The following is an 18,449-nucleotide window of genomic DNA, read 5'->3' as shown; positions in this document are numbered from 1 at the left end:
AGTCAGTGTGGCTTACATCATAGCACGTACAGTGGAATCTCGATGATATGATCACGGCTAATACGAATTTCTGGATGATACGAGTTTTTCTGTGGTCCTGGTCGAGCCCCATTAGTTTCCAACGTGCTAGAGAACGGTTGTTACGAATCAATTTTCGACCCGCATTGGTTGATACGAATATTACCGAAGACACTGGAAATTTGAAAGTGTGCTTGGCGAAGGCCAGACGCTGCTGCCGTCTGCGCTCCGCTTCCCTGGCTTTACTGTTTGGTGAAATGACCGGTCGCTGCTGCCGTCTGCGCTCCAATTCATTCGCTTTGGTGTTCGGCGATATCGCCTGTCGCTGCTGCCGCTTGCGTTCTGCTTCCCTGCCTTTAGTACCCAGCGATCTAATCAGTCGCTGTTGGCGTTTCCGTTCTGCCTCCCTTGCTTTCGCATCTGGTGACATGGTTATTTGTTGCACGCGCATTCGCTCCTTGTTCTTCTGGCGTTTGATGTTGGGGGAATCCGGCGTCCGCTGCCGCTTCTAGAACCGCTTGGCGTGCAATCACTGGGTCGCTTCGAAGCTGCGGGTCTCACTCGACTGCAACGAGACATCTGATGAAGGAGCGGCGGTGCAGCTGCCACCGCCGACGCCCGCGCACTCGTTCTACTGCTACTGTGTGACGTCACAGTTGCTATGCGCAGCTGCGCCCCCGACCGGCGTGCCGGTTGCTAAGGAGGGGAGGAGGTTGCGCCGCTGCGCGGAGAAGAGGCCACAGTTGGCACCATTCTAGTGCACGGACAGACGCGACCGCGAGCCCCACCGACGGCAGTGAAAGAGAACAGCGCGATTTCTCCCTCTCTCTTTTTTGGTGCGGAGGCGCGGACGTGGCGCCGGACAGTGGCGGGACTGGGCGCGAAGGGTTTGAAGCGGTGGCACTTTTGTTGCTTTTCCTCCTTTTCCGCGTGCCATCGGACGGAGTGGATGCTGTGCTTCTAGCCGCGTTCTCGTCTTTGACGTGGGCGACGGCGAAGGACCACCACCGGCGGCTGAAATGCTGCATGCACTCGAAGTTCTGAGGCGTGTTATGGCCGCGGATGAAATCAGCGACGACACGTGGACGCGTTTTTATGGATTTGAACAAAGTCTGCTAATCGACCTGACAAAGAAAAAGAAGCAGAAGGACATCGGAGACTTTTCCTTCAAGAAATAAATGCTTTTTACGTACGTGTGCCTGAGTGAATTCACCTCTCACTCTTTAATTTAGCTAGCTGTAATTGTTTGGATGATACGAATGTCGGCTAATACGAATATTTTTCGTGACCCCGTGAGATTCGTATCATCGAGATTCCACTGTACATGCATAAACACAGAAAAAAAACAAATGTAATAAGAGATAACTGCCAGACCTCAGCGTCTGAAACGTTGTCATACTGAGATGGGGTCCTTGTCCTGGCAGAACGCTGCTTGATGGGAAGGGCCGGTTTGATTTCATCCACACTAGTCCCAAAAGCAGATCCCGTCAGCTCAAATGATTGGTGGCTGACAGAAGCAAGTGTCTTGTCCACCTGCACACAAACAACAGCAACCTTTAAAAACTGACTATAAACACAGTGTGTGCGCAACATTCCGCAAGACAATGCCAAAAAAGAAGCATGGGAAGAAATCTGCTCACTAAAAAGCTGCTCACTCTCTCTAATACAGTCTACACTCATTACAATGGACCCACGTACAACAGACTCGGATATAACGGAACATATTTCAGCTTTAGGACCATATGCAACGAAGTTCGCTTATAACGGACTGCGCTACAACGGACTATCGGCTACTGCGGATGAAATTAGTAGCAATTTTTGTCAAAAGCGAGAGTAAAAATGGACTTTTGCCGTGTCGTGTCGACAGGCGCTGGCAACTGACATGCAAGGGTCAGCCAACGATCCTGGCTCAAGCACAATATCTAGCGCACGAGGGAGGGAGGAAAGCGGGGCGGAAGCAAGCCGTCTTTCACGCGCGAGGCACGGAGTGGAGGAGGCGAGGCAAAGAGGTGGGAGGCAGTTCTACTTCGGTGGCTACTGTTAATGGCGCGGCTGCCGTATCTTGAAAGCGATCTGCGATGTGGACAAAGTGTTCGACAGCGCGGGCACCGTATCTTGAAAGCGATCAGCGATGTGGACAAAGTGCGCGCCCGTGCGGTTGTCGTATCTAGAAAGCGATCTGTGATGTGGACAAAGTGCTCGCCCGCCGTATCTCGAAAGCGACGATCTGCGATGTGGACAAAGTGTTCGACAGCGCAGGCGCCGTATCATGAAAGCGATCAGCGATGTGGACAAAGTGTTCGACAGCGCGGGCGCCATATCTTGAAAGCAATCTGCGATGGAGACAAAGTGTTCGACAGCGTGGGCCGCCGTTTCTTGAAAACGGTCAGCGATGTGGACAAAGTGTGTGCCCGCACGGGCGCCGTATCTTGAAGGTGATCTGCGATGTAGAGAAAGTGTTCGACAGCGCGGGCGCTGTATCTTGAAAACGATCTACGATGAGGTCCCAGTGCGCGCCCGTGCGGTCGCCGTATCTAGAAAGCGATCTGTGATGTAGACAAAGTGCGCGCCCGCCGTATCTCGACAGCGACGATCTGCGATGTGGACAAAGTGTTCGACAGCGTGGGCGCCGTATCTTGAAAGCGATCAGCGATGTGGACAAAGTGTTTGACAGTGCGGGCGCCATATCTTGAAAGCAATCTGCGATGGAGACAAAGTGTTCGACAGCGCGGGCACCGTATCTTGAAAGCGATCTGCGATGTGGACAAAGTGTTCGACAGCGCGGGCCGCCGTTTCTTGAAAACGATCAGCGATGTGGACAAAGTGTGTGCCCGCACGGGCGCCATATCTTGAAAGCGATCTGCGATGTGGAGAAAGTGTTCGACAGCGTGGGCGCCGTATCTTGAAAATAATCTACAATGAGGACAAAGTGCACGCCCGTGCGGTCGCCGTATCTTGAAAGCGATCTGCGATGTGGACAAAGTGCGCCCACTGCCGGTAGCTTCGTATGTGCTGTGCTTTCGACGTTTAGTTCGTGTTGAAGCGAGAGACAGTATGAAAGTCAATTCGCTCGCTGCTACTGCCGCGCTTATCTTGCTTAATTAGCTACCACAATCGATGCGTCGCTTTTCGGGCGAAACTGCGACTTTTTTGTTTTCAGGATGTCTACCATATTGAAATTTCTAAATTCCCTGGGTTTTCCAGGTTTTCCCTGAGTACCTTTGCAAAATTCCCTGAGTGATACAGAACTATGTTTTATGCCAAGACGGGCTGAAACCATATCGCCCGATGCTGTCACTATCTAGTAATCATATGAAAAAAAAATTAATGACTTAATCCAATTTGAATACTCAGGAGTAGTGTTTATTTTATTCAGAAAGAGAATAGAAGGGAGGGGTTAGTAAAATGCACAGCAAATAAAATGTCTTTGGAAAAATGGCAAATTGAGTCAGACATTCTCAAATACGAATAAAAAGTAGATGCACACAGAAACGAATATTTTCGAATATGAGCTATTTCTGTTAACTGATAGTAAGCTCAGTGGTATGAGGCCCAAACTTTGTCACAATTGAGATTCTCTCTCAACAGCTCGTGAGTCAACATCAACTGTCCTGACATATTCTCAACCTGCGCACGACGCCTCAGTGTTGCGTTTTACTGCAGGCCGGGAGACACGATCTCTCCAACGCTATTCACAGCGTGTTTACAGGAGGTATTCAGAGACTTGGATTGGGAAGAATTGGGGATAAGAGTTAATGGAGAATGCCTTAGTAACTTGGGATTCGCTGATGATTTTGCCTTGCTTAGTAACTCCGGGGAACAATTGCAATGCATGCTCACTGACCTGGACAGGCAATGCAGAAGAGTGGGTCTAAAAATTAATCCGCAGAAAACTAAACGATGCTTAACAGTCTCAGAAGAGAACAGCAGTTTATGATAGGTAGCGAGGCACTGGAAGTGGTAAGGGAATACATCGACTTAGAGCAGGTAGTGACCACAGATTCGGATCATGAGACTGAAATAATCAGAAGAATATGAATGTGCTGGGGTGCCTTTGGCAAGCATTCTCAGATCATGAACAACAGTTTGCCATTATCCCTTAAGAGAAAAGTGCATAACAGCTGTCTTACCAGTACTCACCTACGAGGCAGAAACCTGGAGGCTTACGAAAAGGGTTCTACTTAAATTGAGGATAACGCAACAAGCTATGGAAAGAAGAATGATGGGTGTAATGTTAGGGGATAAGAAGAGAGCAGATTGGGTGAGGGAAGAAACGCGAGTTTATGACATTTAGTGGAAATCAAGAAAAAGAAATGGGCGTGCGCAGGGCACGTAATGAGGAGGGAAGATAACCGATGGTCATTAGGGGTTACGGACTGGATTCCAAGAGAAGGGAAGCGTAGCAGGGGGCGGCAGAAGGTTAGGTTGACAAATGAGATTAAGAAGTTTGAAGGGACAACATGGCCACAATTAGCACATGACCGAGGCAGTTGAAGTATGAGAGAAGCCTTTGCCCTGCAGTGGACATAGCCAGGCTGATGATGATGACGCTTTAAAGAGTTTATTTTGGTTTGGATGAGGGACACCTGCATCTCGTCATCAGCCAACACTTTTTTGAGCTCAAGCTCCTTCAAAACAGTGGCAGGATGCTTGCTTTCCCATTTATTCCCCAATGTGTAGGTCCTTTCTGTTCTTGTCCTCATTCTGCCACTTGTTCGCCCCATGGACCATTTGAAGCATCTTCTTGGTCAGTTGCACAGTCTACGTCCGATTTTTCGAACTCCCTAGGGGCTGCAGAAACGGCCGAAAAATCGGCCAGTTGGAAAAAATAAATGCATGTCTTATTACTGCAACTAAGGGCTCACACCACCACAGGCACATTCGAAAATGCTCTGAAGGCCTGTCGGTACACGTGTTAGACATATCAGTGCTCGTACTATGACAAGAGATACCGGGTGCATGCCTGTATAATTAAGAAATACCGTATTTACCCGCATAATGATCGCACCCCTGAATTTTGTCGTTAAAATTCGATTTTTTAAAAATTTCCCATGTAATGATCGCACCCAGAACTTGCTGCAGCGATATGTTGTGTGCCAAGTCTAGCTAATATTGATTGCGCTTACCATCTGTTGAATGCTAAGCGAACGACTCTTCAAGACAAACCAAGCGGTCTGCAGGCACCAAACATTCTTGAGTTGATGCCTCATTTCATTACTTTCATCACTTTCCGCACTTCCATGACTAAAAAAAAAGTTGCAACCAAACTTGCCTTTATTATGTGTAGGCTTTATAATGGTTGTGGCCAACAACAACAAAAAAGGCGCCTTTCGAGTCTTCTCACCTGCGCTCGTGGGCACGCAACAAATTGCGAGCAGCAACGATAGTAGCCACGTTTACACTGATACGTTAACAGTGTACCCTATTCATACGCCAACGCTTGTAACACAGTTAAGATATTCACCCACCCTTAGCGGAAACATGCTGTATTATGATAGTAGTGAAGATAGATGCCGCAGTTTCCGTAGCATGCCGGCCATGTGTTCCTACGTCACTGGCAGCTAAGCGCACCCATCTGTTTCTGTCCCCTCAAAGTGGACATGGCTATATTATTGCGGCAAACTTGCCGATATTATTCATTACTGATACGAAAGAAACTGTTTAAATGCACATAATGTACTCACGAGAAGAAAAAAAAAATCACGTTCAACGCGCTCGGCTTGCTCCGCCGGCCGCCATATTTTTTTGTCTCGCTGCAAACGCGGGACAAAAAAAAAAAATTTATTTCTCTTCGCGGGAAATTGAACCTGCATAATGATCACACCCCTGATTTTGCGTCAATTTTTCTGGGAAAAAAAGTGTGATCGTTATGCGAGTATACGGCACATACTACGTCCCGTGGCAATAGCCCCTTCCCACGCTTGTTATGCTTCACTGCAATAAGTTTGCATATGGTTCACCAAGTAACAGTTTTGTATAGAGGCGAAGCTGACTTTCGGGAACCGGCATTATACAACATACTGTGCTTTCCAAGCTTGGTGCCATTGCTGACAGCTGCGAATTCTTTCAGTGAAAAACACGGCACCTAACGGCAAGAAGCTTAATAGCGAACGTCGAAGCAGCTAAGTCTAGCGTTGCTGCAGTGGTGGCTACGGCTGCCAGCGGATCTGCGAGTGAGAGTGCCGGTTCGAGGCGGCGAGGTAATCAAAATGGCAGCGGTGGTAGCTTTGATTAATGCTGTTTCGGACCTGCGGTCATGGCAAAACGTCCAGAAAATCAGATGGCGAAAGGTTCTTGCATCCGAAATTTTAGATGTTCTAATACATTGACTCAATGGGAAGCGTGGCAGTGCCGTGAAGCCGTCTAAATTATCGGGCATCCAGAAAGTCGGTCATTCACTGCACACTGGTAACTCCTCCAGCCGACGACAGGATGTCAAAGACAATTCATTAGGATTCCCGTCTGTTACTCGAGCCAGCATTACCACGACTTTCGACCCTTTCAATAAAATTGCAGCTAATTTTCCCTGATAGAGGCACAAATTCCCTGAGTTTTCCCAAGTTTTTTCAGGCTAATCAAAATCCCTGAGAATTCCTGGTTAGTAGACACCCTGTTTATACTTTGGATGTTTGTCACTCATTCTTTGCAATAAAGTTGTTGGACATCGCGACGAAAGTTTCGGAAATGAGGAGTCTCGAATATTATGAACTTCGGATAAAACAGACATTCTTTTGTTGGATTATGTGGGTCTGTTGTAACGAGAGTCGACTGTGCAAGGTTCAAGTAGCCAAGCACAGCTGCAACACACTGTACACTTGGCAGCAACTAATTAAATTGCTTCAGTTTACTTACCCATTCTACAAATAACATGACTGTATTGTGCATATGTATGAAGCTATTACATGAAGATTGGTAAAATGGTGCTTAAACCACCAAGACTTCTAGGGCTTTGCTGCACAGATGTAAATCACATGCCAAAAGCACTAAGCTAAAATATTAGCACGATTATAAGGCGAGAGTGCACCCCAGTTGAGGGGACCCAAGAAAAAAATATTATGCACACTAATATAAGGCGATATAGAGTAGCTGGTGGTTTATTCAGACTCGGCTGGGATTGCCTCAAACGCTGAATTACAACCACCACAAAAACGCAGAATGGTGACCACGAAACAGAGGGGAGGGGAACTCCAACACATGGAGTGTGGGTTATATGCGAATTTTGCCTTTAGGTGTGGCTGCACGGCAGCGTGCGCTGCAATGCCGTGAAGCCACCCTATAAGGTGAAATTCGCATATAAGGCGGGGGGAGACCTTGAGGCTAAGGATTCTGGGGAAAAAAAAACCCCCGCCTTATATTTGAATAAATACGGTAGATGATAATTAGTGTGCATTCTCACACACTTGTTTAGAGAAAAGTAACCTGGTTCCAGCATGTGTGAACAGTTTGCAAGTCCACAGGATTTCTAATAGTTTTACAGTTGTGATATAGTGGTGTTAATAGTGCACACTTGCAAGGTGGATTGAAAACAATAGTAAAGAAAAATCTAGGGTGCCTTTTAGCATTTGCAGCTGTGTGCGTACATGTGTAGGTGGGCGGGTGGGAGAGATAGAATTATTCAGGTTTGAATATGAGGTTCTTCCAAGTACTGTGTACTTGGGGGTAATGCCGTACCACAGCAATGCCACTTTAATGTAATCAAAAGACGTGTCTTGTGACTGCTTGTCTCTCAATGTTATAATTTGTGCTAGTCGTCTTTGCCATATATATAAGAAAGCAGGGGGTAAAATAGAGAGAAAGAGGGGGCAGGGACATCACACTGCTGTTCAAAAAAGTTTTGGCAGGGAAACTTAAAATATTATATGAGTATTTTTGTTACCCCCATGATAAGCATGTGTACTTTTGTTACCCCTATGATAAGCAACATGCACTTCAAACTTTATCATATATTTGGCTTTAGTGTATGCTATTAAAGTCACTAGCAAACAATAAATTGTGTACCTGCTTCATGGCTGATATATGTGTTGATGATGATGAGTGACTAAGGAGCTGGTCGACACTGTCGCTTCGGCCGCTGACGGTAGTGGTACAAGTGTTGTAGCTGAAGCTTTGATAGCTTGTCTGAAAAACAAGAGCACATACTAGTATTGCAGTCTCAAGGCTACCATTTACATAACGGAGTCAGATCCGGTACACACAAGCTGTTCTGCTTTTGACATAGCAATGATGAAATCTCAACAGACTTGCCCCTTCTAAAGAACAAGTTTTACTCAGCGAAGTATACATACCACGTGAAAGACGATGTGATTGTCACCTTCACTTAGAGTGAAAATCAACTTCAACTTCATCTTTATTGCTGTCAGCAGCTCCCAGCAAAAAACACCAAAGCATCCCACTCTACCATCGTTGTGCTGCCATTTTACTATACAGCATAGTTCTGCAGACATAAAGTAAGCTAAAATATCCTTTGTTCTAACTAATGAAAATGAAGACGATGGTGCTCGTTGAACTATGGAAGCATACTGCACCAAGCAGGACACAATGCTCAACAAGTTGGTCTCATATTAAATCATATAAATCATACAAGGAAGGGGGCATTTAAAGCCAAATTAATTATAGTTTGGCCCATAAAACTTCATGAATAATGTTTTTAAATCTCTGCTTGTAACTTGGTAAATGCAGTCTGCCTCAAAGCATTTTGTCTAGGTGTATTGTGCTGCCATCACTTGACAGATCCATTATTTCTGAGTTACATTTCTGAGTGAGTTAATTTTTCACAGAGCCTTCACCAATATATTTGCCGTGGGTGAGGTTGTTTTGCCAATTGGCTTTTTGTGCCTGTTCCAGAAACAGAGTTTGAATTTCAGATGCAGGTTTCTTTACCGATCAACCAATGACAGTCAAGAGACAGACCTTGTGGGTGGTGGCAGTCCAGGCGGCTGGTGAAGATATGCCCAGGAGATCGTCAGCTGAATGATGGAGGCAGGACTCGAAGCTGCTGGCACCGCTAAGGGTGCTGCTGCCTTGCCAGTCTCCAAACAGTGGCGAACGTAGCACTGCTGACAGAGGCTCCAGGAGGTTAGAGTTAGAGCTGAGTGCCCCAGACTTCTTTTTTGGTGGCAGGGGAGGGGCCACTGCATCCAAGCTGGAACCATCGAGCTGGCTTCTGCATTTTCACAGCACCTCTAGCTAATCAGGGCCCGTTCCTGTTGCACTCAGTCATATCCTTAATGTCCTAGAAGCACTTAGAGTGACTGCCAGCTGCAATTAGACCCGAGTTAACGCATGCAGTGGCGCCTGACTTAGCCTTAAATAACGCAACACGTCGGCTGTGAAGAACAGGACTACATCCTTCACTTTTCATGCAACAAGTTTCCTTGGAGCAAAATGATCATAGCAGATTAGCCTGGTTGACTGTGCTTTTGCAATGGCACCAAGCAAGTGTTAAGCTTAATTATTCAGTTCATAGATGTTATACATAATTTAATGTACAAGGAATATTGTAGAAGGACATTAGGAAGAAAGCCTGAAGTGCCACCCAAAACAGCAATAGCCAGCCTGACGACAATGGCATGATGAGGATGGCAAAAACAATGATGGGGGAGTGACAAAAAAAATGATCACATGATGGTTTATGTGTTGCAGTCTGCAATCAAATCCTAGGTGAGGACAAATTTAGTTTATTTTCTGAAGAAAATAAAACTACCTTCTATTCTTTCTGTAAGTCAAGCCTGGATCCTACACATTGCCACTATGAATGTGGAGGTCATGGACCTGTCAAAAGCCACAGTTTCAATAACTTTGAGCCCGAAGCGAATGTAACACTTGATGCCAGTTTCTTCTATATGCTTCAATATGCTTGCCTAACATTGTCATAAGAAACTCTGTGACTTTTTTAAACCTCAATGTGAACTAGAAAACCTCAAACAAAGTACCATGTAAAACAGCTTATTGGACCAAACCCTGATTATGCCAGAATGTTAAGGACCACTTTCCTGCCTCGTCCAATATGTTTTTTTCCATACAGTATTGCAAACAATGAGTACGAAGAACACACATAGACTCTTTTAAAACCAAAAATTGTTTTTCTTTTACACAGTTCAATTCTACAAGAACCATTTAGGACAGCCGTAACTTTAAGCAATTAACAACCAACATTTATGGTACTCTTTCTTTTTTGTTTCCTAATGCAACGGAAAGCTTACCAGTCCATGTCCAATATCACACTGGTAATGCAGAGAACATCAGGGACATTATTATCAGAATTTTTCTATTTGAAGTCGTGGTTGTGTTCATGGATTCCTATGCTTAAAACAGTGAGAGCCGAGTGCGATAGTGATTGTAAACCGGCAGTGGTGGGGAGTTGACAACAAGGTTGGCACCAGTTGTAAGAAATTCTCTTACTTATCAAGCTGATTATGTGGCTCATGCTTCCTGAACTGAATTATTTCAGCAATATAGCTACATGCTTTCATGGTTTCTTTTTAGCCAAGCCAAGTTTTCAAATGAAAAACAATGTTTTTACCACAGTGAAGTGTATTTTTCCGTGTGATGTGCAGTGCAGTGGGTTGCTACTCGGAAGCATATTGTCTCTTGAAAACCTAAGCAAGCTGGAGCGAAGAATTTTCTTAAATGCGCAATCCCAACTCAGGCTACATACATATGAACTAGTGTGAGAAACAGTAATATGCACTGCCATGCAATGGGGGACGACAAGGTTCTGTCATTCCACTCGTTGCCTCACAGGCAACGCCGCATGTAAGCCTGATCTTTCCTTAAATCGTAATATGCATAAAATAAAGTGCAAATGCTTATAAAATATAAATAGTGTAATATGGTACACTTAATAACAGCCAACTTACGTACAGTAGTCTGTGGTTACATGGTAAGAATGCAGCCCCAGTACTACTATTTCACCACAAATTGTGACATACCATCTTTCAAGACTTTTTATGCTAATTTAAAATTATAACTCCTACTTAAACCACAAACAGCATGTTCGAGCCTATCAGCACAAATCATTGTCTTTTCATTTCCATCAAAACATGATAAGACATTCTGGGTGGTGGTTTATTCCTTTAAGGATGAGTTATGAATGTCATCCAGGTAAACCACAAACACTGTATATTGCTCTGCAAACTATAGTATATTTTCTAACTTATAAATAAATTAAAATATGTATATCTGATTCTTAAATTAATTCTAATTCTTTTTTTTCCTAAGGCATATTTTCTAACTTATAAATAAATTAGAACATGTATATCTGATTCTTCAATTAATTCTAATTCTTCCTTTTTTCCTAAGGCAAGTGTACTTGGTATGATAACATTGATGTAAACAGCCTTTGGAAAGCACTATTAAAAATGTTTAAAAATTCTGGTGCAGTTGACATCTTTGAAGTCAAAAACAGCACATAAGTAACTTAACATGAAAATACTTATTAATTTAATGATGCTGCGTCTTTCTGCGCCTCCAATTAGTTAAAACTCCTGAAGCTGGTTTATGGTCAATAACGCGTGTGCCCTGATACACTGCCAAATGCAATGAACTACTTTTCCCTCCCTCCTCACTCCATCCCCCTCAATATATATATATATAGATATATATATATCACGGCAGCTAACAAAGGACGACACATATAATACTTAATAAAGTAAACATTTTCAGTGTAATGCACTATCATGCAATCTGTGTAGACATCACATGCTACACATCACATTAGGCCACACCAAACACAAATACACAAGCAAAGGTGTCAGTGCACAAATTGTTCAAGCACTGAAACAAATAAAGAAGAGTAATGCCATCACTAAAATGCAAGTGCAGAAGTTTGTTTCCATCACATCTTGCCATCAACCACCTTTATTAAAATGAGAGTCGCCAGTTATGCAAGACAGGACTAAAACGGCTGGAATGAATGCATGGTACCTCAGAGCAACGGTACTGCTTGCAACATAACTAGTCATACCATTGCAATCAATAAGTTTGCAGTCAAAGCAAACAGAACAATTCTGTGAGACACACATTAGGTACCTCTAGAAGCTACCTTTTTAAACTAAGAGATATGCAACACCCTTAACCTTGATCATGCAAGAGGCATGTCAGAAGCTGGTGCCTTTCGAATACAACTGCAAAGACGAGACCAGAAATGGCATCAGTTGTTCAAGTTACAGTGATTGCCACATTTGATTTTGTTGATGCCAGAGTTAAGTGCTCAACTTCTGCTCGCAAGCTATGCACTGCGCAAGCACTTGAAGCATGTGGGGATTGAGGTGCACCCCTGTGCATTAGTGCGGGCATTCACCTATTCTGTCATTCCTACGCCTTTCCCTTTCCATTCGCAACAGTCGTTGGAGTGGCTTTGTCCATGGACCGGTTTGCAGCGGTGGCGCCCACGCTGCCGGCCAACGCCGCCATGGTCGGCAAAGCAAGTTCGAGGGAGACCTCCTTGGGACAGCACTCGGTACATACACGTTTTCCTCTCATCTGTCAGCTCTTTGTTAGAGTCTTGGACTTGAGCTCGTCTACGGTGTCGTTGCACCTTCGGCGAACGCATACCTGGTGTCGCTCCTTTTCCGAATACTAAGCCGAGAGCAGTGCCTAGTGCGCACACATAGTCCTACTGCGCTGAGCCGTACATATCAAGAGCCCAAGCCGACGGAGATTGCCCAAGCTCTTTCAAGTGGGCCCATTGGTTATTGCATGAGCAAGCAGCATAGCCACGGGGACTTTTCCTAGTAGCAGGTCACAGAGAGCCATCCTCTCGCAGCAACATGCTAGCGGTACCCTGCCTGCATATTTCACCCTTGGCACAGGAGACCTTTGATTCTCATGCCGCACTGGGCATTTGTGCCGTTTGGGCATCACCGGAGACAAATAAGTGGTTTCCACTAACTTAGGGCAGTACTGTGTTTTCTTGCGTGCGTAGTGCTCGGTGCCTCCCTTTTGCGGCCTGAGTGCACACACAGCACGTGCTAGACTATGAGAGGTGGCGGCTGTTATGGCCCAGTGGCTCGATAAGCCCGAACCACAGTGGTCGGTACTCCTGTGAGATACAAGGCCCCCACAAGCATTAAAAGCAACATACACCACTTGTCTCAAAAAGAAAAAGCCAAAATATTTCAAGACAGTGCAGTGCAGGAAATAATGGTTAACGGCAACATGTTGCAAGTGGCACCAGCCATCAGTAGATAGGCGATAAAAACTAATTAAGAATATAATATTTAAAATCAACTGCTTATTTATTCAGGGCAGGTAGCACAATAGTGGGGCTGAACCCAGTCAATGCACAGGTATGTCCAATTACTAAGAATCCTAAGACTAGCAGTACTACTTTTAAGATGCTCATCCCAAAACTCTTGTCACAATATACACAAGCATTCCCCTTGGACTCAGCAGCAGCAGTCATGGCGATTGCATGCTTTTCTAAGCACTTCAGTGTACATTCTCAGGTGTCGGCCAGCTTATATCTGTGAGCGGTTTGACTTCAGCGACTGCTGGACACGACAACCATCATCGGACCACATGCTTCATCAGCGTTTCCTGGCCTAGTGCACTGCGCCTGTGTGGATTCCTGGCGGAGAGCAGAAAAGCCGGCGAAAAATGCATCAACGCTTCACTCGGCAGCAGCAGTCATGGCGATCGCATGCTTATCTAAGCGCTTTGGTGTACATTCTCAGGTGGTGAAATTTTGCCCTACTAGCCTGAGAGCTTTTACATTTGTCGTGACTGCTGCTGCATACCAACTGTCGCTTGTACCTGCTCTTCTGTGCTGTTGTTGTCATAGCGTTATCCGAACTGCATGCTTATTTTCCCTTTGCCCAGTGGAAATGTCAAAGGAACTTGTTAAACTTTTTTTTTTTAGGAACTGAAACGAAACTTGAAGAGTTCCATGAACTATGGGAAAGTCTCGAAAGGGACATAAGATAGGACATTTGCGAGATAAAGAGCAGCCTAGGCTTCATAAACGAGAGTTATGAAGAAATGAAAACGTCCGTGAACCGCATTGAATTGGAAAATGGGGAGCTAAGAACATCCGTGGCAAAAATCAAGAAAAGGAACGAGATGCTTTGCGTGCTCAAGTTGGAGAGCATGAAGCAAGACTTCTACAAAATGAACAGCACATGCGGTGTCACAACGATGAAGTGAAAGGTGTTCCAAGGACACAAAATGAGAAGGTAATGGAGATCACAAAAAAGATAGCAAAGGCTATTGAAAGTGGAGACATCGAGGTCTGTCACCGCGTTCGTACTATGGGAAATACAGAAGCTCCAAATATAGTGGTGCAGTCTGCTCGCAGATCAGTCCGTGACTGCTTTCGTGAGACAGCTCAAAAGCAGAGGATAATGTCAGAGGACATTGAACTCGAACCCAAGACCCCCATCTTCATTAATGAGCACTTGAGCCCTTCCATTAAAAAACTGTTTGGTGCAGCAAATGCAAAGAAAAAGAGTACCAGTGGAAATATGCATAGACTCAGAATGGCAAAATATTTGCGCACAGAACAGATACCTCAGCAGTCAAAGCGATCACCCAATTTGATGATTTGCATCAAATTGTGTAGTTGTACCTGCAGGCACCTAAAATTTGTTTGTCTCCTGACATGGGTTATCAGCCGCATGAAATAAGCATATAGTGAAACCAAAAAAATCTGCTTTGTCCATTTTTCATTTAAACGTTAGATTCTTAACAAACAAAGAAGATGAATTAGCTGTTCTACTGGATACTTTCGGAGTGCCACTTACAGCAATAATGTTGACTGAAACCTGGTATACACCTGCATAGATCGTATTTCATCATCCTGGCTATCAGTGCTTTTATCAAAACCGCGAAGATAAAATGGGAGGCGGCGGCGGCGCACTCCTGCTGAAAGAAACAGTATTGTGCGAAATAGTTGAAGATACACGGCGATAAATACTGATTACGAGGTCCTCACCCTACGAAGTTCGAACAAACTTTTCTGTGCTAGTTACAGGCCACCATCTGGTGCCATTAACCACTTCTTTGAATTTTTTGAAACAATTTTTAGCTATGCATCTGATCAATCTATAGATATGGTTCTAGATGGTGACATTAACATAACTATGCTTTTATTGACTCAATCCAGAACTTCAGTACTTAATTGCTGCTAATGGTCTTTTTAGCGCAATAACAAAGCCGACGCAGGTGACTTTAGAAAGTGAATCTTTATTAGATGTACTCATTACAAATTTTGACAGTAATTTAGTAACTGCAGATGTAGTTTATACAAACATTAGTGATCATCTTGGAATCATCGTGATAGCTGATGAGACTGTTCATGTTAATCAAAAGAAGAGGCAAATAATTTATACACAATATATAACAAAAAACATCTCGAATCCTGTTTTTCTGCCATTAGTCAACAGACCTGGAACTATGTTTTCAAGGCAGGTAATAGTGATACCGCTTACATTAACTTCATCACTACATACAAGGCTATCTATAACGCACATTTTCCACTAAGAAAGACAACCACTCCATCAAAGGCACGGAAACCCTGGATGACATCCAATTTGCTCCAAATGATCAAGCATACGAACAGGTTGTATGCACAGTTTGTACAATCAAAAGATTAAAAGTTGCTCCGGCAATTCAAAAAGTACAGAAATAATCTAACATCAAAACTAAAAATGGCTCAAGATGATCATTTTACAAATGTATTTTGGAGCCCTGATGAACAGCAATCGGATGTAATCTGGCAGAAACTGAATTCCTTACTGCAACAAAACACCCATGATACTTCTGATAACTTTCAGCGTGAAGGAAAACGAATTTACAGGACCTGTTTAGCTGAAACTTTCAACAATTTTTTTATTTTACAGGAACCTCAGAGTGAGGTATGGTGCGGCCAAAATTACACTGAATCTATGAAGGGAAGCAGCTGTCCATCATCCCTTTTCGTTGCACTCACCAACTACACATAAGTTTTCTCGCGCATAAGTAGTATTAAAAATAGCAAGTCAGCAGATGCAACTGGCCTCCAAATACCGGCCATTAAACATGTTCTTCACCTAATATGCTCGGCTGTTACTCAAATTTACAATCTCATTATCTACCGCTGTATTTCAAAAGGCACTGCAAATGGCTCAAGTGACCCCGGTTTTTAAAAGTGGCAATAAGAATTTGATTAGTAACTATCGTCCGATTCCTATACTGCCGGTATTCTCGAAGGGTATAGAAAAATTAATGCATGGTAGGGTACTAGCTCCTTGACTTTCAGCATGAGTTTCGAAAGAATCGATCCACTGAAACAGCATTACCGACTCAAAAAGAAATCACAACAGATATGTTTCAAAATAAGAAGATAGGTGCAGGCATATATGTAGATTTTACTAAAAAATTAAAAATGAAATTATCGGGTTTTACGTGCCAAAAAAACTTTCTGATTGTGAGGCACGCCGTAGTGAAGGACTCCGGAAATTTCGACCACTAGGGGTTCTTTAACGTGCATGTAAATCTAAGCACACGGGTGTTTTCACATTTCGCCCCCATCAGAATGCGGCCGCCGCGGCTGGGATTCGATCCCGCGACCTTGTGCTCAGCAGCCCAACACCACAGCCACTGAGCAACCATGGCGGATTAGATTTTACTAAAGCTTTTGACTTGATAAACCATAGAATTTTACTGCATAAACTGGCAAACTATGGTGTCCGAGGAAAAGCTCAAGACCTTATGAAATCCTATTTGTTGAACAGAACACAATATGCAGACTTTAAAAATTCATTGTCTTCAATACAAAATATTAGTGCAGGAGTCCCCCAAAGAAGTATTTTGGGACCACTTTTATTTTTAATCTATATAGATGATATTGTGCAATGTGTGACTGATGGTAAGATTGTATCCTATGCTGATGACACTTCGGTGTTCATATCTGGGAGATCAGAAAGTGACATTGAAGAGAAAGCAATCAGAACACTGAATACATTAAATACATAGGCAAAATCAAATTGTTTGAAGATTAATTCTCAAAAGACAAAAATAATATTGTACTTTCCAAAAGGGACAGTAATTTCTAGGCCGTTGAACGTGTTCTTAAGCTCTGATACTGCTGAAATAGTTAATACTGTTAAAATCCTTGGTGTTATGTTTTCAAAGCATTTGACTTGGAATGATCCTACTGACTATATTAGATCAAAAGTGTCCTCAGCTGTCGGTGTTATGTTGTGCCTGCACGGTATTCTTCCTGTCAAGGTTAGGCTGTTGCTATACAACTCATTAGTTCTCTATCTCTTGCAATACTGTTATACTGTTCGGGGCACTATGGGTGTCAAAAATTTATCCAAGCTTCACCTTCTTCAAAAAAGAGCTGTAAGATGCATTGCTGGTCTGCCTTACTGCTCCCCCCCGTATGACTTGTCTTTAAGATATGAAATCCCACCAATCAACAGGTTATACAATTATAGACGTTTAATGATCTATAAACGTTCCTCATAAAGTGATGAAAATTATATTTGTTAGCTGGCAAAACTTGAGAAAAACACGCATGTCCTGCAGACTAGACAAAGAAATTTGGTTAGTGCCAACATCCTAGGGCATATTACACCGAGCAGTCTCTTTCTTATAGTCTTCCAGTATTATTAAAGTATTATTAAATAAATTATACAAAGAATTGTTTGAGCTTTTTGAACATTCAAATGATGCTATTAAGTGATTTTTTCTTAGCAAAATTACGTGATGATATTGCACTCAGTTTAAAGCTATACCATTTTTTCGTTTTCCCATAACCTGTTTGTTTTACTAATGCCTGTGTTTGTGCTGCAATGTATGGCGCTGCTTTTTACAATGTGTTTTTGTTGCCTTGTTTCTATGCTTATTTGGAAAAATGAAAATCTCTGCCTGTGTACTGTACTGCCAAGTTGATAAAGGGGGCAGGACCTCTGTCAAGCTTGCGAGCTTTTAGTCCTGTCTCCTTCTCTGTCTAAGAGAAAATAAAGACTGAATTGAACTGAACTGTTTTGTCCCGCAGTGTGCATGGCTTCGTGAAATAATAAGCAAAATACCAATGCATTTTTCTAAGAAACACTTTCGGGGAGGAGGTGGTAGCTTCAGGGTTCCTACTAAGTACAACATATGCCTCAAGCACTGGCCAGCTTCAATTCTACCATTGCAACATGTACCCTAAAGGCCCAACCACAAGGAGCACGGGACACATGTCTCACTAAGTGTGAGTGTACGCGTCTCCGAGTCTAAACACGTGTGACGAAAAGGAGGGCAAGCAGTCACACAATACCCACATAAGTGAGTGCTTCATTGCATGTAGCACAGTGCTGCTAGATCACCTTCAGGGGAAACGTTTGGGTTTGATGAAAGTTTATTCTTACCTCTGACAAAAAGAGGCAAATGTGATTAAGAAATCTGATCCCGATCAGGCTTGATCACGATTGAAAGTGCCCCATGTATGACACCTATATAAA

The 18,449-nt window shown here is 43.5% G+C and overlaps 1 protein-coding gene across 2 annotated transcripts in view; it reads right to left on the bottom strand.

Annotated features, from left to right (window-relative positions):
• LOC135906055 (rap guanine nucleotide exchange factor 1-like) overlaps positions 1–18,449 on the bottom strand; it is a 141,286-nt gene that overhangs the window by 80,583 nt on the left and 42,254 nt on the right. For both annotated transcript variants that reach the window (XM_065437203.2, XM_065437205.2), the window contains 3 exons: positions 8,929–9,181; positions 8,017–8,136; positions 1,393–1,551 (listed from right to left, as the gene is read on the bottom strand). In XM_065437203.2, coding sequence (XP_065293275.1) covers positions 1,393–1,551; positions 8,017–8,136; positions 8,929–9,181 — 532 coding nt within the window. The remainder of the gene's footprint in view (positions 1–1,392; positions 1,552–8,016; positions 8,137–8,928; positions 9,182–18,449) is intronic.

This window comes from Dermacentor albipictus, chromosome 1, assembly GCF_038994185.2.
Source record: "Dermacentor albipictus isolate Rhodes 1998 colony chromosome 1, USDA_Dalb.pri_finalv2, whole genome shotgun sequence".
Classification (NCBI taxonomy): Eukaryota; Metazoa; Arthropoda; class Arachnida; order Ixodida; family Ixodidae; genus Dermacentor; species Dermacentor albipictus.
Note: the sequence above shows the minus strand (reverse complement) of the source record. Positions and strands in the feature narration are given on the sequence as shown.